This window comes from Cajanus cajan, chromosome 2 (assembly GCF_000230855.2).
Source record: "Cajanus cajan strain Asha chromosome 2, NIPB_CcT2T_4, whole genome shotgun sequence".
NCBI lineage: Eukaryota > Viridiplantae > Streptophyta > Magnoliopsida > Fabales > Fabaceae > Cajanus > Cajanus cajan.
In genome coordinates, this window is record NC_138518.1 from 71,387,686 (window position 1) to 71,412,051 (window position 24,366).

General features: G+C 32.8%; 2 protein-coding genes and 1 long non-coding RNA gene across 5 annotated transcripts; all 3 read right to left on the reverse strand.

Annotated features, from left to right (window-relative positions):
* Nucleotides 1-3,970: 3,970 nt before the first annotated feature.
* Nucleotides 3,971-8,806, reverse strand: LOC109813224 (uncharacterized). Of its 3 annotated transcripts, none has more exons than XR_014431762.1 (4): nt 8,414-8,806; nt 5,762-7,726; nt 5,068-5,606; nt 3,971-4,334 (listed from the first exon to the last, which is right to left on the reverse strand). It is a non-coding gene; the product is annotated as an uncharacterized LOC109813224 (long non-coding RNA). The 3 variants fall into 3 exon arrangements; XR_014431761.1 differs by having other exon boundaries at nt 5,758-7,726; XR_014431763.1 differs by lacking the exon at nt 5,762-7,726 and having other exon boundaries at nt 8,414-8,784.
* A 1,595-nt stretch (nt 8,807-10,401) lies between these two features.
* On the reverse strand, nt 10,402-12,305 carry LOC109813226 (uncharacterized). Its single transcript, XM_020377381.3, has 2 exons — nt 11,415-12,305; nt 10,402-10,599 (listed from the first exon to the last, which is right to left on the reverse strand). The coding sequence occupies exon 1, from the start codon at nt 12,008-12,010 to the stop codon at nt 11,417-11,419; it is 594 nt and encodes a 197-aa protein (XP_020232970.1). The 5' UTR covers nt 12,011-12,305; the 3' UTR covers nt 10,402-10,599; nt 11,415-11,416.
* Nucleotides 12,306-15,757: 3,452 nt separating this feature from the next.
* LOC145954523 (uncharacterized) lies at nt 15,758-24,228 on the reverse strand. The gene is made up of 2 exons (XM_083068925.1): nt 22,021-24,228; nt 15,758-21,411 (listed from the first exon to the last, which is right to left on the reverse strand). The coding sequence occupies exon 2, from the start codon at nt 20,928-20,930 to the stop codon at nt 19,575-19,577; it is 1,356 nt and encodes a 451-aa protein (XP_082925051.1). The 5' UTR covers nt 20,931-21,411; nt 22,021-24,228; the 3' UTR covers nt 15,758-19,574.
* Between the last annotated feature and the right edge of the window lie 138 nt (nt 24,229-24,366).

Consider the following 24,366-nt stretch of genomic DNA (forward strand, 5'->3'; position numbering starts at 1 on the left):
GATATCACTGAACTACACACTGATGAATCTTTAATCTCTTGTTATATTCATTGATTAGTCAACCCATAAGTTTGCTCAAACCTAATCCCTTAGAACAAGAGCCTAGGCGCAAGTAATGAATATCAATTCCTTGAGTATCCAATACTTACACCCGCATTACAAGTTAGGGTTTAAAACTACTAATGAGCCAAGCTCCATTCCTAGATACATTTCCCACTAGGCATTTGTTTCAGAGCTAGTTTCAATGGTTATTTTCCAATACCCAATGGAACCTATATCAAGCAAAGGAGGATCAATCCAAAGCAAACATTAAGAATAGAAACATACATAACAATGAATGAAACAACACATATATAAATCATTAAAAACGTAAAGATTACATAAGAGTTTCGTTGGTTACATCTAACCCCACAAAATAATGGGTAAAACCGCTCAAAACAATGAGGGTGAAACAAAAATAGAGATGGAAGAGAGAATGAAGAATCGAAGGAAAGACCCACATACGAACGGTCCCAAGCTCCGGGAATCCCTTCCTCAGCTCCTAGAATTCGCCCAATGTGTGAATGAGGGAAAAGGCCTCAAAGATTTGTTCAAATACGAGTTTGGGGATTCAGATTAGGGTTACCACGCCCGATGCATTAGTCTTTGCGCCCGGCGCAAGGCCTTCCAGAGAGTTTGGTTACTCTCTGTCTCGAGCAAGCCCGACACAATTTTCTTTTAAGATGGGTGCGACATCTTCCAGAGAGTTTGAGTTGCTCTCTGGCTCGATCACGCCCGGTGCGTCTTCTTGCGCCCGACGCATTTCTGCATTGCAGAGAGTGTAGCTCTCTGTTCTTCTCAAGCCCGACGCGGGTAGTCTTGCGCCCGGCGGGGTCACTCTTCTCCTGTTCCTTAGTTCCTTTAATTTCCAATCCAGTGGATCTTCAACTTTCAACTCTTCACTTAATACCTGCACAAAAAATGAGGTGTATCAAGGTATTGTTAGATGAAATTGGGTTAGCTATATCTGCACAAAAATTGAATCAAAAAGAGAACAATTATCTTGCAATGGTGCATAGGATGAGTGGAATTGTTCAATAAGTCTTGTCCAAAAAGAAGCATAATTGAGACTTAACAAACTTACACAACACAGTTGTCCCGACAAGCCATTAATGTATCTCCTAATGTAAAGTGCAATGAAGGTGTAAGTTGACATGTTCTCTAAGGCTACTCTTTGTGTGCCTTTGAACAAGCGACAAATTGATGTTTTTTTAATGACACTACATGCATGTGTATTTCGAAGTCCATATTCATTACATCATTTATATTAATGTGTAACTATGTGATGAACCTTATTGTGACCTTTAATTGACTTGCTACATTATCTTGTTAGAAATATATCTTGTTATTGCTATATCTCGTTGTTATATCTTGATGTTGTATGTTTGATTATCCAACTATGTTCTATGCTGTGAGTTAGAATAATATGTTTCTCATTCTTTTTTTTTGTTAGTACTCTTATATATGTGTTGCAAGTGTGGATCGTCATATAAATGACGATGCTAGAGATAAGGCTTATGCTTTGTGTTGGGTGTTGTGTTCTTATAGGATATGACATCACAATTTAGTTAGAATTTTCATTTTGTTTGTTCCTTTATGTTTAGGACTTCATGTTAGATTTTGTTTTGTAATTACTAAATTGAACATTTGTTATAGTTCTTTTTGTGATATATTACTATGTGATATTTCTATAAGGGGATTTGTGAATCTTTATTTAATCAACAAAGTATATTTTGCATACTTTTACATCTTTATTATTTTATATGTCTATGTTGATATGTGAGGTAGAGGATATTATATAATAGTTTAAGATCAAAACTTATTTTTCACTTAATAAAAGGAATTGACTCCATTTATTATAGGTCAATGATCACATATCTTTATTAGTACTCTAATTAATTAAAAAAAATGGTAAAGACTTACACATTTTTATTTACCCCTTTCCTCGTTTCATAACAACCAAAAAAAAACTTGTACTTTTTATTTCTCATCATTTCCCTCTCTTTTCTCTTTTTCCTAGCAAGTTTTTTGCAATTAAACAATGCATGAATGATTCCTCTATATTAGGATAACAAACGTAAAGTTAGGAACGTTCGAAAGTAGCTCCTCCGGCCCCATTAGATAAAAAAGATATCAACGAATTCATGTGGGTATGAATTCCATCTTTTCAATATACTATCATTTAATCTTAAATATATAATATATTGAAATGAGGGAATTGCAGTATTCTATAATCATTCACACCATGTGACTCTCTAGGGCATTGCAAATTTGCTATGGACAATGGATTCCGGTTTCTCATATTCTCATTAGCCAAAGATAAAGCCGATATAAATTGGAACAAACTTTTAACGATACAAATAAGTTATCACATGTTAAAATAAGAAAATAAAATAATTTATAAAATATTCATATACTTTATTAATTAATTTTTTTTAATTATAATTAAAAATAAAATTACAAGAGTATAAATCTAAAATTAAAATAATCGATAAAATAATATAAAAAACAATGACAAAACTTAAATAAAGTTTTAAAATGTATTATAATTTTATCTAAGTAATATGTACTAATATTTAATGTAGATTTTATTAAAACGCATGAGTTTATACATATTACAAATATAAAACTTTAATTTTAATTGAAAAACGACACTTCTCTCGATGAATTATATCCCATCAAACAAACTACAAATCCAATAACTCTAACAACTCTTACCTTACTGTTTTAGACGAATCCTTAATCCACCGTTTATAACTTAAATGCAAGTTTATGGAGTGCCAGATTAGAAGGATAAGAATAATAAAAGAAAAAAATGCTTAAATATATTTTTGATCCTATAAAATTAGCAAGTTTTAATTTTAGTCTCTATAACATTTTTTTTTATATATTTTTCATTCCTATAAAATTAAAACTGTTATTTTTAGTCCTTATTTTTATGTAATTATTTTTTATTTATTAAAAAGTTAAGTAATCATTTTAAGTATTATCTACAACCAAAAATTTATAAATCTTTAAAATAAATGTTATTTATCCACCTTAAAATGATCATTAGAACCTAAAAATTAGTTTAAATTTTAGAAGAATAAAAATTAAAAAAAATATTTTACAGAGATTAAAATTAAAATTTACTCATTTTACAAGTACTAAAAACAATGTTTATAAATTTTAGAAAGATGAAAAACAAAGAAAATTTTTTAAAGGGACCAAAATTCAAATTATTAATTTTAGAAGAACTAAAAATATCTTTAAACCTAATAGTTATTATATTTTAATTTTTACAAGCATTAGTAAAATTGGCATGAGTGAAAGTTTTAAAAGTCAAAATCTTGTTGGCCAATAAGATTGTACTAATATGTTAGTAACATGTACAATATGTGTGGCAGTACAATTCCAACAGTCTCATATTAGTTGATATAATGATATAAGTAAAAAAACAAATAACATTTAAATAAACTCAGGATAAATAAATTTTCAAACATCCTTTATTTTTGACATCTTACATATGGGATAACAAAACAACCAAACACAATTAGAGTGATCATAATACATTTTCAAATTTTTATTATAATACAAATTATTTATTATAAATTTAAATATACTTTATACATTTAAAAATATTTATATATATACTAATTTTGAATATAATATTTATTTTTATATAATTTATTATAAAATTTAATTATATATAATAAATATGTCGGTGCAATTTATAGACGAAAATACTACTTCACTCCAAATGGTTGTAAATACAGAGTACAAATCAAGACTCTTAACACATCCAAAGATTCCAAACCACAAAAGCTACACCTCTGCCAACAGGTGAAACGTAATACTCAAAAGTCACCAAAGTTAAACCACAAGGGTACATGTTCCCAAAATGTCATACCACAAGTCATACCCCTCCGAAGAATCGAAATGAACGGGTGTGTTTGGGAAAAAATTACGTTCAATATAACTTACTTTTAATCAAATAGTATGTAAAAGTTCATTAAGTGAATTTCAAACGATAAATCAAACACACAATTACTAGACTACACGAAGATAAAAACATAGGAAACATAAGTTTCATAACCTTGAACGAAACCAATATAAATATATGAAGGTTCTTATTCTGTTCTGCCCTGACATGATTACTGCTTCACAATACTTTGAGTTTAACTTCCATCAGTTCCATGTTGCAATCTCCACTTCCATGCATATGCATAAGATATGCCCACCAAACATTTGTTAAGAAACCTCCTGCAAATTTGAGACTTTTTGTCGCATATCATGTCCCGAGCTACTCCCAACATCTTCAATTTGACAAATACAACACAACCTTATACTACCTCATTCTCTTTCGCCATGCACTCTATAACAAAATTTAAATTCTTGCAACACAACTTTAAGGTTTCAAAAAATCATTTACTTAGGGAATAATTGAATCTACCCATAACCATGATCTATTTGGGTGGAAAACTTTTGTAGTTCTCTTTTTATTATCATAAAAATAAAGATATAATAAAAACTTATTGAAAAAGAACTTGATTAAATTATTAAACGAGATCTTAATTAAGTTGTCTTGCTTACAAGTTCCTCAAGTTTCTATTCTAAAATCCCAAGCTTCTTTAATTTGTTCATTCCTCTCATCCATGCCCTAAGCTCACAAACTCACAAGACTACATAGCTGGAGCAATTATTTTCATAAAAAAAAAAGGAGTTGATTTGAACAAAACTAACCTAACTTTTGGGCAAACCCAAAATCAATAACATGTTAGTTATGTTTCATGATTTTTTTTTTTTCCTAGTACATGTGTTTTCTAGTCCCCCGGACTAGTTTTCACAAACACAAACTCTTGGCTAAATAAATTATGCTTATAAGTATCTAATCACTTCCTCAACTCATAAAGCAAACAAGTAGCCATTGCAAAACAATTAAATACACTCTATCTTTATTTTAAGAAAGAGATAACTAATTTGCTAATAAAAACAATTTAACGAATTAATAAAATGGTAAATTGAAATATAATTTGACGGGTTACGTACCTCAAAGGTTAGGTGAATTGGCACCGGTATTAATGTCGGCGCCATTAAAATTCTGGGATCCGTTGGCGTGGTTGTTGAAAGAGTGAACAGTTCCAGAGCAGTGGTTGGCATTTCCAATATGTAACATTCTTGCGATTCTAGATGCTGGCGATCTGAAGAAGCGGTTAGGTGGTTGTAGCGTTACCGCAGCAGTGCTAATTTTTGCACCCTGGAAGTCTTGTGATCCACTTCCGGCGTTGTTAAAGGAGCAGAGAGTCCCAGATCCAGAAGAAGCGGAGCGTGAACCGCTGTTAACGGTTGCATGGCGGAAATCCTGCGAGCCTTGTCCGAAGTTGTTGAAGGAAGCTAGGGTTCCAGAAGTGGGAAGGGGATCGTTTGGGGTGGGAGTGGAAGCTGAAGCAGCGGTGATGATGCTGTGATAGTGATCATGGCCTATGTGGGTATGGGTAGAGGGGTTACTATCTCTTCCCCTTGTGGGATTACCATTGCTCCCTCTAGCCATGCTGCTTTGCTTTTTCGCTTTCTGTCACAAATGGCGACTGGAAGTGGAGCACAAAGAATCATAGATTAAATTATAAAAAGTAAATAATAAATTAGATAAAAAAATTTATTTAGACTAATTAAATGGTTTAAAATTTAATATATTTTTGCTTATAAAACAAATCTTCATGAGGCAAAGTGGTGTTTTACTTGCTTTAGGATTAGGTTTTCCTTGTCGCTTTGTGTACACATTCAGCTGAGTGGGTGACTAAGTTGAGGTCTTCTTTATGCGGTTTTATTTGACTACTTTTACTTACAACTTGCACGCCACACTTTTTTCTAAGAGTGTCCTGCTATTCCACAAGTTTACAATTCCTTTAAATAATTTATTACTTAATTTCATGTACGACTTTCGTCAATAACAAATTTATTTAATACTAATTTTTTTTTTATAGAAATTACTTACTTTATAAATTAACTGAAGGAGTTTATAAGTTTAGTTTCTTATTTTATTTTCAATTAAGTTTTAATTTTCTTTTTATTTCTCAACAGGTTTCTCTCTCATGCTTATAAAGAGTTTTTTTATATTATTTGATTTATTTATCGGATTATTCCTTGATTCAGTGATAAAATTATTATTTTTAATTCATTGAGAAGGTTCTCCTAGTTCTCTAATTGGATTATTTTCATTGATTCAAAAAGCATTTCAATACCCTTGTTGGGAGCACTGGAGCTTGATGTGGGAGGCAGGGAAAGTGCCATTGCCCATATCATCGACCATTATTTGACTGCCCTTTTTGAATCGGTTATTTTTTCGTTTTTGAGAGTTATAACAAATACTTTTTGCTATTTTTCTACATCTTTTATTCCTCTTCCTGTTGTGAGGAACCTAACACAATTTAGCTCCTTCAATTGGTCAAATTACTCCAAACCTTGGTTCCGTTACTAAAGAGAGCGTCGTTGCCAATACCATGGAGATGATTATTGCATCCACCTCAAGCAAAATTGATTTTTTTCTTTTTATATATACAAATGTCAAACATTAAATAGATGCAAACTTTTCCATCAACCAGATTCATCAAGAAATATAGATATCATTTATCAATTTTCTATACTACACTTATTTCAAAGTGGTATACTTAGCTAAAACATTTAGCCATTAGGTTGTCCATCAACAAAACTACATTCGACCTATCTGACTCTTTAAGTGAAAATATTATGTATAATCATTATAAATATCAAATAAATATAAATAATAAGAATTAAGATAATTATCAAAATTATCCTTAATCTTTAACAATAACGTATTCATCATTTTATATCATACTTTATAGGGTTTCAATTAATCGAACAAGCTTCTTATTTAACCAAATATAACTCCATTTGATTAGGTCGTATAAAGATTCCTCATGCTATTAACAAAAAAGTATGAAGGGCTCTTTATCCTCCCAATCACCATCCAATCGAGAAGGTCAATTTTCAGGATCACTCACATATTGTTTATCAAGTTAACTCCCCGAGAGTTAATCAATGCAACAATTCTCACATAGATTCGAGTAGAATTATAAATGCATACAATAGACTTATTATAGGGATAAGATCCATGCATTTTTTAAGGGATTGAGATTGAAGGAAAAAGATTCATATCCTTAATATGACACTCATATATATAGAAAAAGGGTTTTATGTCTAAGTAGATTATACTCATTTGAATCTTCTAAATTAGGATGATGACTAAGTTCTCGTAGAGCTTGTAGTACTAAGGATTCTTTGACTGTTATTCCTTTATTGGACCACATGATGTCATCCATGACATTTAGGCATAGAAATTTCTTTTGAGGACATATAACCATTTTACACCAAGACGTCTATCCAATCCAAATCACTAATTAAAATCATGCTAGATATGTAAATATAAATTAGGATTGTGACACCTTTTACATCGCATATCATAACATACAAATCATTAAAACTAAACAGAAAGGTTTTTCATAAATAAAATCCAACGTGTTCAACATAAAAAGTATCACATTTTCAACAAAACAAAACCAACCGAAAATTCAATAGAGTCTATTACAAGAAAACTAATAATCATCTCAAAGCATGACAAACGAAGATAATCCCAACAGCAAGTACTAGGACTCATCGACAACATCCTCAATCTCATGATGTAAATCACCTGCAAGAATATACAATAGAAAAAAACACAAGGAGAACGAGAAACATCTCACTTTGACTTATGATATAAGATGTAATTAGACAACCAAATACAAATAATAATTAAATACCACATTACAATAAAATGCATTATGCAATGGACATGGACTATATGTTATCATGCATGTGACGCTAGTAAAAATATTACATATCACACTTGTGCATTGTCGTCAGCAATACACAAAGTATCTTAAGAGTATATGTTAGGTCACACCTTCGGTACACCCTCGTTAAACACCCTCGTTCAGAGAACATATTGTTAGGATTTGGTTAAAATATTTGAATCACATAAGATATATTCCATTGACACAAAGGACGAGATTATCTTATAAACAAGTTTATTTAATTTTTTTTAATGAATAGAAGAAGTTCATCTAGACTTGATTATCTCAATGACTTGTTAACAAGATAGATGAGACAGAGAGCAGGTTTGTTGTCTCAGTTTGTATACCGAGAATGAAAACGTCTTAAATCTTAATCCCTCATTCACATGTCCTCAGTTCACAAAAAAAAAATCATAATGTTTGACCGTGAGCCTACACTACAGAAAAGCAGACAGAGAAGCAACAAAAATAAAAGGGATAAAAGTGTGATTATTTTATTTAAAAAAGTTATGAAAGGTGATAGAGAGAAAAGACGAGACAGGTACCCTTAAACAATAATGCGGGCACCCTCCAAATTTTGGGATCCGGTGGGGCAGTTGAAGGAGTGATTAATTCCGGGGCAGGTGAGTAGGGTGACAAGCTTTTGTAAAAGATTTGCAGCCCAGTTGCCGGCGTGGTTGAAGAAGTTATGAATTCCGTGGGTGCGGTTGGCACAGCGAATGAGTGAATCCTTGAAAACTTGTGAGCCTGATCCACGGTTGTTAAAGGAATCTCGAATTCCCAAAGTGTTGATGGTTGCATTGGTGAAATCTTGTGAGCCGTTTAGGAGGTTGTTAAAGGAGTCTAGGATTTGGGAGAAGTGGTTGCTCTCACTTGCCATCTGTTTAATAGCCTTTTCCGCTCAACTCTCTGTATACTACTGGCTTCAACTTCAAAGCTGTCACCATGGCAACTTCAACTTGTTACCCAAAATGACCATTCTGTCCATTCACTTGCCTTCACACGTGCCACACATCACGCTAGCTACTGCCATTTTTTTTCATGTCTCCCCTCTGCATTTTTTTTAATTTATTTACCCAGACTTAGTTAATTTTTTTATTAACAATAAAGTAACTTTTATCAAGCAAAATAAATTTATTATTTTGTTTTATATTATTTTAAAAGATGATACAATTATACATATATATTTTTTTACTTTTTTATGTCTAAATCACATCTAAATACTTCTTTTCCTTTAATCCCAAGTGTGATTCAGCGGTAAGGATTGATCCACGCTTAAACAAGGTCAGAGATTCGAATCCTGCCTTGTGTATGCAGCTGCGTTAAATCTTGGGGTCAGCTATCTCACTCTTTAAGGTGATACTTCAGGGACGAACAAAAACAAATATTCCTCTTCCTTTGTTTCAAAATTGTCAACTAAATAACAATAAAAAAAATATATCAGGTTTAATTTTTATAATAATAATAATAATAATAATAATAAAATATTTGAAAAAATCAACATATAATTATTTTTTAAAGATTGGGTTTATAATAATAAGAAAACATTTTTTTATAAAAATGGACACGTTCCAACAGAGGTGAAAAAAAAAAGAAAAAAAAAAACATTTTCAAATAAAAAACATATTTTGTGCGAAAATATATTGATTAAATTAAATAATACATTTTTTAAAAATAAGTCTAAACTTTATTAAGTGTTATGTTTTTAGATTAATAAATGCTTATGTTTGAGTTTTTTTCATTATTAATATTATATTGTATCATTTTTTTAAAATAAATAAATAAATACAAGTACCATTCAATTGGTCTAATCTTAAATAGTATTATTTTATAATAAAAAATAATATTATTTTCTTTTTGATAACAATATTAATTATTAATTAAAATTTTAAAATTGATCTTTTAAAGTCTTTAAAGATAATTTTAAAAATACAGTAATTAATAATTTAAAAACTTTTGAATAAATACTTTTCTTAATAAGTACAAAGAGACTTCAACATATCTCTTATCATGGAAAAGTTTTCATAAATACATAGATTTTAAATTCGTTGTAAATTTTTCATCCGGTCAAAGTATTTCACTTTAAAGAGTTTAAAATTCTTCAAACAAATAAGTTACTTCATTTAATTTACTCATTCAAACACACTTAAGTGTTGACCATGAGCCAAAGGGGAAGGATAATAATCTACCAACATTAGGAATGGTTTTGCCATTTTATGGACATTAGGCAAAATAATAATTAGATGTCTTAATATTGGTGTAAAATAAAATATATTTAACAAAAAATATACATGTAAGTTTATTAAAACAATTATATATATTATTATACTAAACACATAATATAGTTTTAGAAAGGATAAGTATAGTTATAGTTATAGTATAATATGTCTTCAAAATTTCTTTTGAAGGCATATAACCATTTTACACCAAGACGTCTACCCAATCCAAATCACTAATTAAAATCATGTTAGATATGTAAATATAAATTAGGATTGTGATACCCTTTACTTCGCATATCATAACATACAAATCATTAAAACTAAACAGAAAGGTCTTTCATAAATAAAATCCAACAAGTTCAACATAAAAAGTATCACATTTTCAACAAAACAAAACCAACTGAAAATCCAATGGAGTCTATTACATGAAAACCAATAATCATTTTAAAGCATGACAAGCTGCAAGTACTAGGACTCATCGACAACATCCTCAACCTCATGATGTAAATCACCTGCAAAAATATATAATAGAGAAAAACATAACAAGGGGAGTGAGAAACATTTCACTTTTACTTATGATATAAGATGTAGCTGGACAACCAAATACAAATAAGACATACATATATAAAATATAGACAGATTGGTAACAAGAACTCATTTCACCCTTTTATGACATAATAATTTAAATACCACATAACAATAAAATGCATTATGCAATGGACACAGACGACATGTTATCATGCATGTGGCGCTAGTAAAAATATTACATATTACACTTATGCATTGTCGTCAACAATACACATAGAATAGCCTAAGAGTATATGTTGAGTCATACCTTCTGTGCACCCTTATTAAGAGAACATATTACCAGGATTTGGTTGAGATAATTGAGTCGCATAAGATACATTTCATGAACACAAGAACGAGATTATCTTATAAGCAAGTTTATTTTGATTTATTTATTTATTATGTTTTAATAAATAGAAGAAGTTCATCTAGACATGTCTTAAGATTATCTCAATGACTTGTTAACAAGATAGATGAGAAAGAGTTGTCTCCGTTTGTATACCGAGAATGAAAACGTCTTAAATTTTAATCCCTCATTCTCATCTCCTCAGTTCACAAAAAAATCATAATGTTTGACTGGGACCTACATTAATTCCTTTTCCTTTTAGACGAATCCTGGGATCATATTTTATAGTGCAGAATTGAAAGTGTGAAACAGAAAAGCAGACAGAGAAGTAACAAAAATAAAAGGGATAAAAGTGTGATTGTTTTATTTAAAAAAGTTATGAAAGGTGATAGAGAGAAAAGACGAGACAGGTACCCTTAAACAATAATGTGGGCACCCTCAAAATCTTGGGATCCGGTGGGGCAGTTGAAGGAGTGATGAATTCCGGGGCGGCCGGTGAGTAGGGTGACAAGCTTTTGTAAAAGATTTGCAGCCCAGTTGCCAGCGTGGTTGAAGAAATCAAGAATTCCGGAGGTGCGGTGGACACAGCGAATGATTGCATTCTTGAAAACTTGTGAACCTGATCCACCGTTGTTAAAGGACTCTTCAATTACTATAGTCTCGGTCGTTGTCTTGGTGAAATCTTGTGAGCCTGATCCATCGTTGTTAAAGGACTTTCCAATTCCGAAACTCTTGGTCCTTGTCTTGGTGAAATCTTGTGAGCCTGATCGACGGTTGTTAAAGGACTCTAGGGTTTTGTAGGAGGGGCGATGATGGTCTTCAGTGGCAGAGTGTTGTTGCGGAAAACCATTTCTCTGACTTGGCACGCTGATCGTTGCATCCCTGAAAACTTGTGAGTCTTTTTTCTTCTTGTTGTTGTTTTCAAAGGAGCGTACACTTCGGGAGAAATCAACATCAGGGAGGCGAATGACAGTATCATTAGAACGTTGACCATTGCTCTTGCTTCCCATCTTGCTTAACTCATTTTTCCTCTCACTTTTCTCTATCACTCTATCCTACTCGCTTCAAAGCAGTCACCACTCACCAGGCAACTTGTTGCCCAAAATCACAATTTCCACCTTTCAGAGGCCAAACACTTTCAAATTCAATGACTTTGAGCAAATACTTTTTCAGTGTAAAGACACTTCCACATACCATGGACAAGTTTTTATCACCATTAAATATCATAATTATCTGCCATCGTTAGGATGCTCTTCCAATTTTCTAGTGTTAAACTATTGATTAAAGTACAACAAGAATTTCTTTTGTGATTCTCCAAGCCCCTTATGTATTTATTGAAGTTATTTTTTTTGGTAGAGTATATATTTAATTATAAACACGCGTAAATATATTTATATAAAGATAATATTTTTTTACAAAAAAACATTTATATAAATTAAAATGATATAAAGCATATGGTAATATAAAATTATTTTGAAGATATATTAGTATAAAAAAATTAATATTGTTTTACTTATCTATATACATCATTGAAGATAAAATAATTGAGAAATGAATTAAAAAAAATTAATGTTATAATGTCATGGGTTGGTGTGGGTGTATATAAGTCTTAATCCAATCGGAGGTGTGATTCCACTTTATTCCTTTTCCACAAAAGGACCCAGGGATCTTTTCAAAGACATCTGTTTCATTTTCTTAGACTATTGACTCAAGTAAATATATATGTATTCTGGTATTACTATTTTGCACTCAAATACTCTACCTTCTCTTCACGGTAGCTAGTGCTATTTTTTGAGTGCCCTTTTTGAATCGGTTATTTTTTCGTTATTGAGAGCTATAACAAATATTTTGGTATTTTTCTACATCTTATTGACCTTTTATTCCTCTTCATGATGTGAGGAACCTAACACAAGTTAGCTCTTCGATTGCTCAAGTTACTCCAAATCTTGGTTCCATTACTAAAGAGAGAGTTGTTTCCAAATATCATGGAAATGATTATTACATCCACCTCAAGCAAAATTGATTTATATATATATATATATATATGTCAAACATTCTTCAAATTTTTTCATCAACTAGATTCAAGAAATATAGATATCATTCATCAATTTCGTGTACCACACTTACTTCGAAGTGGTATACTTAATCAAAACATTTAACTATTAGATTGTCCATCAACAAAACTACATTCCACCTCTTTGACCTTTTAAGATCTTTAAGTGAAATTATTATATATAATCATTATAAATATCAAATAAATATAAATAATAAGAAACAAGACAATCACCAAAATTATCCTTAATCTTTTCCCCTTTGTGGGATTATCATTGCTCCCTCTAGCCATGCTGCTTTGCTTTTCGCTTTCTGTAACAAGCTGCGACTGGAAGTGGAGAACAAAGAATCATAAATTAAATTTAAAAAGTTTAAAAATTCTTTTAAGTAGATTAAAAATTTCATTTAAAATGATTAATTTTAGTTAGATTAGATTCGAATCTTTGGATCTATCAGTATTCGAATTTAACTATTTAAATAAAATAAAGATTAAAATAATTATTATTTAAATTCAAAAATTAGTCCATCTTTAACTTTTATTATTAATTAGTTAAAAATGTAATTTGTAATTTTCTTTCATATCATGTATTTAAAAAAATTTATTATAATATTTAAATTATTTGAAACATGAATAATTTTATTCATTTTAATTTTAAAAAAACTAAAAAATATTTGAATGGTTGAATATATAAAAAAAATATAAAATTTTGAAAAATAAATAATAAATTAGATAAAAGAATTTATTTGAATCAATTAAATAAATTAAAATTTAATACACCTTTACTTATAAAATATCATGTAATACCTAAATTAATAAGTAATTTGGTGAAGTTAAAATTAAAATAATACAAAGTATTAATTATATTAACCCGAAACCGACGGTAGCGGAAGCTTCATGTGGCAAAGTGGTGTTTTACTTGCTTTATGTTTTCCTTGTCGCTTTGTGTACACGTTCAGGTGAGTGGGTGACTACGTTGAGGAAGTCGTCAACGCACCCGTCTTCTTTCTGCGGTTTTATTTGACTACTTTTACTTACAACTTGCACGCCACACTTTTTCTAATTCCTTATTTACGAGTGTTCTGCTATTCCACAAGTTTACAATTCGTTTAAATAATTTATTACTTAATTTCATGTACGAGTTTCATCAATAATAAATTTATGTAATACTAAATATTTATTTTTAGAAATTACTTACTTTATAAATTAACTGAAGGAGTTTATAACTTCTTAGTTTCTTATTTTATTTTTCATACGGTTTTAATTTTCTTTTTATTTCTCAACAGGTTTCTCTCTCATGCTTATAAAGAGTTTTTTTTTATATTATTTGATTTATTTATCGGATTATTCCTTGATTCAGTGATAAAATTATTATTTTTAATTCATTGAGAAGGTTCTCCTAGTTCTCTAATTGGATTATTTTCATTGATTCAAAAAGCATTTCAATACCCTTGTTGGGAGCACTGGAGCTTGATGTGGGAGGCAGGGAAAGTGCCATTGCCCATATCATCGACCATTATTTGACTGCCCTTTTTGAATCGGTTATTTTTTCGTTTTTGAGAGGTATAACAAATATTTTTTGCTATTTTTCTACATCTTTTATTCCTCTTCCTGTTGTGAGGAACCTAACACAATTTAGCTCCTTCAATTGGTCAAATTACTCCAAACCTTGGTTCCGTTACTAAAGAGAGCGTCGTTGCCAATACCATGGAGATGATTATTGCATCCACCTCAAGCAAAATTGATTTTTTTCTTTTTATATATACAAATGTCAAACATTAAATAGATGCAAACTTTTCCATCAACCAGATTCATCAAGAAATATAGATATCATTTATCAATTTTCTATACCACACTTATTTCGAAGTGGTATACTTAGCTAAAACATTTAGCCATTAGGTTGTCCATCAACAAAACTACATTCGACCTATCTGACTCTTTAAGTGAAAATATTATGTATAATCATTATAAATATCAAATAAATATAAATAATAAGAATTAAGATAATTATCAAAGTTATCCTTAATATTTAACAATAACGTATTCATCATTTTATATCATACTTTCTAGGGTTTCAATTAATCGAACAGGCTTCTTATTTAACCAAATATAACTCCATTTGATTAGGTCGTATAAAGATTCCTCATGCTATTAACAAAAAAGTATGAAGGGCTCTTTATCCTTCTAATCACCATCCAATCGAGAAGGTCAATTTTCAGGATCACTCACATATTGTTTATCAAGTTAACTCCCCGAGAGTTAATCAAGTTAATAATTCTCACATAGATTCGGGTACAATTATAAATGCATACAATAGACTTATTATAGGGATAAGATCCATGCATTTTTTAAGGGATTGAGATTGAAGAAAAAAGATTCATATCCTTAATATGACACTCATATATATAGAAAAAAGGTTCTATGTCTGAGTAGATTATACTCATTTGAATCTTCTAAATTAGGACGACGTACAACTAAGTTCTCTTAGAACTTGTAGTACTAAGGGTTCTTTGACTATTATTCCTTTATTGGACCACATGATGTCATCCATGACATTTAAGATTAACAAATTTCTTTTGAGGACATATAACCATTTTACAGCAAGACGTCTACCCAATCAGAATCACTAATTAAAATCATGCTAGATATGTAAATATAAATTAGGATTACGACACCTTTTACCTCGCATATCATAACATACAAATCATTAAAACTAAACATAAAGGTTTTTCATAAATAAAATCCAACGTGTTCAACATAAAAAGTATCACATTTTCAACAAAACAAAACCAACCGAAAATCCAATGGAGTCTATTACAAGAAAACTAATAATCATCTCAAAGCATGACAAAAGAAGATAATTCCAACAGCAAGTACTAGGACTCATCGACAACATCCTCAATCTCATGATGTAAATCACCTGCAAGAATATACAATAGAAAAAAAATACAAGGAGAATGAGAAACATCTCACTTTGACTTATGATATAAGATGTAACTAGATGAAACAAGTGCAATTACTACAGCATAGAAAATTGAATGAAACAGTAATTTTGGAAAACTCAGGGAAGTACGTTGTATTATTAATGAGGATGCTTGTCAGACAGTATAAGAAATAAGTACCAAGAGGTACTCTGAAGGGGGATGAGGGACAGAGAGAATAAGATGAGAGAGAGAATTCAATGCAACAATCATCACTACTCTTATTCATCCTGAGAGATTCTTTAAAAGGAAAATCACTGGCCCATCACGTATCCCCTTAGGCGCACATTCTCACGTTTCATTCGGTCACTTTTCCTGGGGTGCATGATCCAAGGAAATTTCTCCACGTGTCCTTCTTGCATAACCGAATTTGTCTTCATCTGATTTCCAATCATTTGCTCATTCATTCCATTTTCTGTTGAGCCATGTGGACCTTGACTCTCATTTCCTTCTCTTGGCCAATGTGGGCTTGTTACATTACCTCCCCCATTGAAAACAACCTTGTCCTCAAGGTTGAAAAGAGGATAAGATTGTTCAATGGTGTTTCTGTCTTCCCATGAGGCCTCCTCTGGTTGCTGACCTTCCCAATGGACTAGAACCTGTGGAATCTGTTTGTGCTTCTTGAGAATTGTTCTGTGTTGCAATATGGCCTTTGGTTGTAAAGCAAGTCCCTTTTCATCAATTAACAAAGGAGTTGGTATTTGAGTAATAACCTCATTGCCGCGAAATGCTTTCAATTGAGACACATGGAAAACAGGATGTATCTTGGCTGTTGCAGGAAGAGCAAGTTTATAAGCTACTTTGCCAATTCTTTGAGTAATGGTGAATGGACCAAAATACTTCATGCTCAACTTCTGATTCTGTCTCAAGGCCACTGAGTGCTGCCTATATGGCTGCAACCTAACCCACACTTTATCCCCTTCAGCAAATACAATGTCTTGTTTATGCCTGTCTGCTTGTAGTTTCATGTGCTGCTATGCTTGAATCAAATTGTCTTTGAGCTTGGCCAGCAGTATGTCTCTGGAGTGTAACACATCCTGCACTGCTTGTATATCATACTGAGAAGGTGCATATCTAATAATAGCAGGTGGTAGTCGGCCATAAACAGCTTGAAAAGGAGTCATCCCCAAACTGTGATGAAATGAAGTATTATACCAGTACTCAGCCCAGGGCAACAACTTCACCCAATCTTTAGGATTTTGGCTTGAAAAACACCTAAGATACATCTCCAAGCATTTGTTAAGAGCTTCAGTCTGACCATCTGACTGGGGGTGATATGCTGAGGACATGGCCAATGTTGTTCCTTGCAATGTGAAAAGCTGTTGCCAAAATCTGCTCATAAAGACCCTGTCTCTATTAGAAACTATGGTTTTTGGAATGCCATGAAGTCTGACTATAGAGCTAATGAAAGCTTCAGCAACTTGTAAACTTGTAAAATCAGGCTTTAGTGGCTGGAAATGACCATATTTTGATAGCCTGTCCACCACCACTAGTATCACAGAATACCCTTTAACTATTGGCAACCCTGTAATAAAATCCATAGCAATATCCTCCCAAATTTGAGAAGGAATTGGTAATGGTTGAAGGAGTCCTGCAGGCTTAGTGTTCAGATGCTTTGCTTGTTGACAGATAACACATTGTTGTACATAAGACTGAATGTCAAACTTCATTTTAGGCCAGTAAAATTCATTTTTGATGCGGGCTGTTGTTCGAGCCACACCTGAGTGTCCACCCACAGTAGAGTCATGGTATTCATTCAGAATTTGTTTGATAAGGTCAGAACCTTGAGGAATGATTAACCTTCCCTTCCAAAATAGCAAACCGTCCCTGCTTGTTATATGAGGACTGCTGGGCTTGTTTAATGAGCAATTTGTTAATTCCATCTGCCAATGAGAATCTGAGGAAATTGCTGTCTTCAACTGCTGTAGAAAATGAGGTACTGTTTCAGACCAAGCAAGATAGAAGGACCTGGACAAGGCATCAGCGACAATGTTGTCCTTCCCTGGCTTATATTCAATTTTAAAGTCAAAGCCCAAAAACTTATGTAACCAGTTCTCCTGCTCAGGTGTGTGAATTGATTGGTCTGCCAAATGCCTTATACTCTTCTGATCTGTCCTGATGATGAAGGGATGACCAAGCAAATAATGTCTGAATTTTGCTAATGATTCAGTGATAGCATATAATTCCCTAGAATAAGCTGGCTGTTTCTGCATTCTAGGAGACATTTTTTTTTGAGAAATAGGTTATGGGATGCTTAGTCTGGCTTAACACAGCACCGATACCTATGCCAGAAGCATCGGTTTCCAATATAAAAGGCTTAGAGAAATCAGGCAAGGCTAAAACCGGGGCCGTGGTCACTGCATTTCTCAAAGCATGAAAAGCAGCAGCAGCTTTAGCAGTCCAAGTGAAGGCATCCTTTTTGAGAAGATCAGTCAGTGGCTCAGCTATTGTTGCATACTGTCTTATGAAACGTCTGTAATAGCCAGTGATACCCAAAAATCCCCTCAAGTGCTTAACATTTTTGGGCTCTGGCCAAGCCAAAATTGCCTCAATTTTTGCCTGATCCATAGCCACCCCTCTCTGCGACACTGTATGGCCTAGGTACTCTACTTGTTTTGTGCCAAAAACACATTTAGAGAGTTTAGCAAACAATGAATGTTGCTGCAGGATTTGTAACACCTTCTCCAAATCTTGTAAATGAGCAGACCAAGTAGGGCTGTAAATTAGAATGTCATCAAAAAATACTAGCACACACCTTCGTAGTAAGGATCGAAAAATGTCATTCATGAGATGTTGAAATGAAGCAGGAGCATTAGTGAGGCCAAAAGGCATAACAAACCACTCATAATGCCCTTGATGTGTTCTGAAAGCTGTTTTGTGCCTATCCTCTGGTTTGACCAAAATTTGGTGATAACCAGACCGTAAATCCAGCTTTGAGAAAAACTGAGCACCATGTAATTCATCGAGCAATTCATCCACTGTTGGCATAGGGAAGCTGTCCTTTACAGTGATGTTGTTCAAAGCCCTATAATCAGTACAGAACCTCCAAGATCCATCCTTCTTTTTTACTAAGAGGATTGGAGAGGAAAATGGGCTTGTACTAGGCTGTATGATACCCTCTGTTAACATCAGTTGTACCATTTGTTCAATAGCAGATTTTTGGCTGTGAGCATATCTATAAGGCTTTACTTTCACTGGATTGGAACCTTCCAATAAAGGAATGGCATGATCATGTGATCTCTGAGGAGGTAAACCTGTGGGTGTATTAAAAACTCCTTTGTAGGTAAGAAGTATCAAAGCTAGTTCAGGATCTAGGTCCTTTGGAAGATCTGTTAATTCATCCGCAATACAGTCAGGAGCTTGTAACTGAATAGTGAAACATTCTGCTATAGCAGCAATATGTTGTAACCGACGGATGTGTTGGTATTGAGCCTGCTGAGGCAAGACAGGTCTCTCACCTTGCAATGTAATAAACTGATCATTCAACATAAATTTGAATTGTAAAGCACTATAATCAGCCACATGAGGACCTAGTGTAGATAATCAGGCTGCACCCAAAATCAAGTTAGCGCCTGCCACAGGTAAGAGGTATACAGGACAATGAATTTGATGGCCTTGAACGTCCACAACCAAATCAGAAATTACGCCTGTCATGGAATGACCATTACCCACCATCACCTTAAACTGCTCCGCAGGTTGAATTGGTAACTTCAGAAACTGAGCCACTCTTGGTTGAAGAAAATTATCTGAACTTCCACTATCCAAGAGGATTTTCACAGGATGACCTTTTAGCTGACCAGTGAATCGAATTGTACCAAGGCCACTGTTACCCTTCAGAGCATTAAAAGAGAGGTGATGTTCCTGATCTGGAATAATTGCTGCAGCAGCAGAGTCCTGTGTTTCAGCTTCAATAATGGAAGGGTCATCATCCACTTGCAAAATCATAAAGTGTCTATTGGGGCATCTATGTTGTGGTGTGAACTTTTCATCACATGTGTAGCAGAGACCTTTTTCCCTTCTTACTTGCATCTCTGCCTGTGTCATTTTTCTGATAGGGTTGGCTGGGGTAATTTGTGGGTTTTGAGTGTTTGGATAGCTAGGTTTTTGGTTAGGTGTGGGTAATAATGGTGGTTGTGAGTTGTGAAATTTGGGATAAGTATATGTGGTTGGTGTGTTGGCTGGTTTTGTGTAACTGATTTTTGGTTTAGTATTGTATTTTTCTTCAAAAAGCTTGGCTAAGGAAACGGCTTTGATTAAGGATAAAGGGCTTTGGGCAATGACATCACGTTTGATTTCTGGTTTGAGGCCACTTATAAAGCAATCTAATAAGGCATCTGGACTTATACCATAGACACGATTTGCAAGTGATATGAATTCCATATAATACTCATTTACTGAGGTAGTTTGGGAAAGTTTAAAGAGAGTGGATCTTGGACATTCAAAAGGAGATGGTCCAAACTCAGATTCCAACGCCTTAGTAAATTGTTTCCATGACTGAAAAGACTGCATTCGAGTGATCATTTGGAACCACTGTACAACATCCTTGTCCAAATGCACAGCAGCTATAGTCATTCGATGTTCATCCGGAGTATCATAGAAATCAAAAAATTGTTCAGCCTTAAAAATCCATGACAACACTTCCGTACCATCGAACCGAGGAAAGTCAATTTTAACGTTCCTTACCTGAAACGGTGGTTTGGTCCATTGAGGATGAGCAATTGTGTTGGTTGGAGATCCGGTAGTCAAAGCCTGAAGCATCTCTTTCAGCTCATGAAGTGCAGCAGTTTGTTGTTGGCTCTGTAACGAATGCTCAACATCTCGTTGTTTTAAGTACTCTACCGCCTCCTTAAGATCTCTGATATCACCTTGCATTTCTCTCATGCGTGTGTTTTCTGCCATTGCAGACGATGATGAAAGCACCAAATGAAACAAGTGCAATTACTACAGCATAGAAAATTGAATGAAAAAGTAATTTTGGAAAACTCAGGGAAGTACGTTGTATTATTAATGAGGATGCTTGTCAGACAGTATAAGAAATAAGTACCAAGAGGTACTCTGAAGGGGGATGAGGGACAGAGAGAATAAGATGAGAGAGAGAATTCAATGCAACAATCATCACTACTCTTATTCATCCTGAGAGATTCTTTAAAAGGAAAATCACTGGCCCATCACGTATCCCCTTAGGCGCACATTCTCACGTTTCATTCGGTCACTTTTCCTGGGGTGCATGATCCAAGGAAATTGCTCTACGTGTCCTTCTTGCATAACCGAATTTGTCTTCATCTGATTGCCAATCATTTGCTCATTCATTCCATTTTCTGTTGAGCCATGTGGACCTTGACTCTCATTTCCTTATCTTGGCCAATGTGGGCTTGTTACACTAGACAACCAAATACAAATAATAATTAAATACCACATAACAATAAAATGTATTATGCAATGGACATGGACTACATGTTATCATGCATGTGACGCTAGTAAAAATATTACATATCACACTTGTGCATTGTCGTCAGCAATACACATAGAATATCTTAAGAGTATATGTTGGGTCACACATTCTGTGCACCCTCGTTAAGAGGACATATTACTAGGATTTGGTTGAAATAATTGAATCGCATAAAATACATCCCATGGGCACAAAGTACGAGATTATCTTATAAACAAGTTTATTTTGTTTTTTATATTTTTTATTTTAATGAATAGAAGAAGTTCATCGAGACTTATCTCAATGACTTGTTAACAAGATAGATGAGAAAGAGAGCAAGTTTGTTGTCTCAGTTTGTATACCGAGAATGAAAACGTCTTAAATCTTAATCCCTCATTCTCATGTCCTCAGTTCACACAAAAAAATCATAATGTTTGACCTTGAGCCTACACTACAGAAAAGCAGACAGAGAAGTAACAAAAATAAAAGGGATAAAAGTGTGATTATTTTATTTAAAAAAGTTATGAAAGGTGATAGAGAGAAAAGACGAGACAGGCTCACAAGCTTTTGTAAAAGATTTGCAGCCCAGTTGCCGGCGTGGTTGAAGAAGTTAAGAATTCCAGAGGTGGGGTGGACACAGCGAATGAGTGCATCCTTGAAAACTTGTGAGCCTGATCCACGTTTGTTAAAGGAATCTCCAATTCCCAAACTGTTGATGGTTGCCCTGGTGTAATCTTGATGTTAAAGGACTCTTGGGTTTCGTAGGAGTGGAGATGAGGGTCGTGTACATGTTGCGGAAAAACATGGCTCTCATCTTTTTTCCTTCTTGTTGTTTCTAAAGGAGCCTATGCTTCGGGAGAAACCGAGAACACGGAAGCCATTTATGGTAGTAACAGAATTGCTCTCACTTGCCATGTTGCTCAACTTTCTCTATCACTCTATCCTTCTACTCACCCGGCAACTTATTGTTCAAATGAATTCAAAGACCAACGACTTTGACCAAATCACATATTCTACCATATCTTTTTATATTTAAAGGATTTTTATTTTTATTTTTCTAAATATTTCACCATTTGATTTATAAGTATTTCATTTTTAACATGTTTATATATATTTTTTATTTTAATATATATTTATTTAAAGTTCTCTCTCTCTATATATATAATATTTGGATTTAATAAGAATATTTTCAATATATTAAGAATCATGATAAATTGAAATTTTTTACACTTATGTATAAATTACAAAGAGCAAATTAAATAAATTTTTTTATAAAATCTCTCTCAATTTCAACAAATAAAATCTTATAATATTTTTCTTAATTTTTTTTTCAATTTTACAAAACGATTTAAAATATTTAGACTAATATTTGATGAACAGAAATGATAAGTTAATTATTTAGATCATTTGTTTGTTGATAATATATCATTTAGTGTAAAAGAAAAGAAAAGAAAAATAAAAAAGAGTTCACATTTTATATTATTTTCATTAGTTTAAAAAATAGATTATATAAAAGCATCTCAATTTACAAGAATCCCATAGTAATTTCCTTCATCATATACTTTTTCCCGTATAAAGAGACTTCAACATATCATGGACAAGTTTTTGGGACCCATAAATATCATAATTTTAAAATCAAAAGCTGATTTGTTTTCATTTTTTTTTTTATTGTTTTCTCGGTACTCTTGTTGAATTTTGAGTTTCTTCAGTTTATTTTAAAACAGTTTTATGGTAGTTTTGTTTAGGATTAAACTGTAATTTTTTATTATTTTAATTATCCGTTTGATTTGGTAACCTCCTATTGACTCATATATCTAATCAAGCACATAGATTAATTTTTTTATTTTTTTATTTACATGATTGAGTTTATATCGACATATTATCTTATAATATTCATGTTATGACAATATGTAAAAGAAAAAGATCAAGAGAAAGAAGACGACACACAAATTACGTGGTTCAGTCGTCCGTGTGACCTACGTCCACGGACAGTTCAAGAGTTTCTTATTTCTGAATGAATAGAGATTATGATACAGATGCCTTTTAGCCTTATAACAAAGATAAAATATAACAGCCTCATTACAACCCAAAATAAAGATAGAAATAGTAACAAACAAGATATAAATTCAAGGCATCTCAACAATTCTCCACCTTGACTTCAATTTTCACCAGTAACCAAGAACAACTCTCCTGCATATTCTTCTCGAAGGGTCTCAAGCGATGCGAACATTCACCAAGTCCAAGTTATGCTTAAACTTTTCAAAAGACAAAGGTTTAGAACATATCTGCTGGATTGTCTACCGTAGCTATCTTCTCTATGGAGAACAATTTGTCTTCAATTACATCTCGTATGAAATTCAATCTGACATCAATATGCTTTGATCTTTCATGATAGACCGGATTTTTTGTCAAACACAAAGCACTTTGACTATCACAATAAAGTATACATCTCTGCACATTCAAACCCAAACTATCAATAAGACCTTGCAACCATATACCTTCTTTAACCCTTTCTGTCAAGGACATGTATTCCGCTTTAGTGGTAGACAAAGCAACAGTAGGTTGAAGTGTTGTTTTCCAACTTACAGCACAACCATAAAGAGTGAAGATATAACATGTCAAAGATCTTCTCCTCACGAGATCTCCACCATAGTCAGAATCTGCATAGCCAATAAGACCACACCCAATATCATTAGAACCATAAACTAAGCAAATATTACTAGTACCTTTCAAATATCGCATAATCCACTTCACAGCCTCCCAGTGAGCCTTTCCAGGATTACTCATAAATCTGCTAACCACACTCACAACATGAGCCAAATCTAGTCTTGTACAAACCATGACATACATTAAGCTCCCAACAGCACTAGAATAAGGAACCATATTCATATACTCCTTCTCTTCATC

Coding starts and splice junctions, on each gene's coding strand:
- LOC145954523 (XM_083068925.1), bottom strand. CDS start 20,930: ATGGCAGAAAACACACGCATGAGAGAAATGCAAGGTGATATCAGAGAT.
- LOC109813226 (XM_020377381.3), bottom strand. CDS start 12,010: ATGGGAAGCAAGAGCAATGGTCAACGTTCTAATGATACTGTCATTCGC.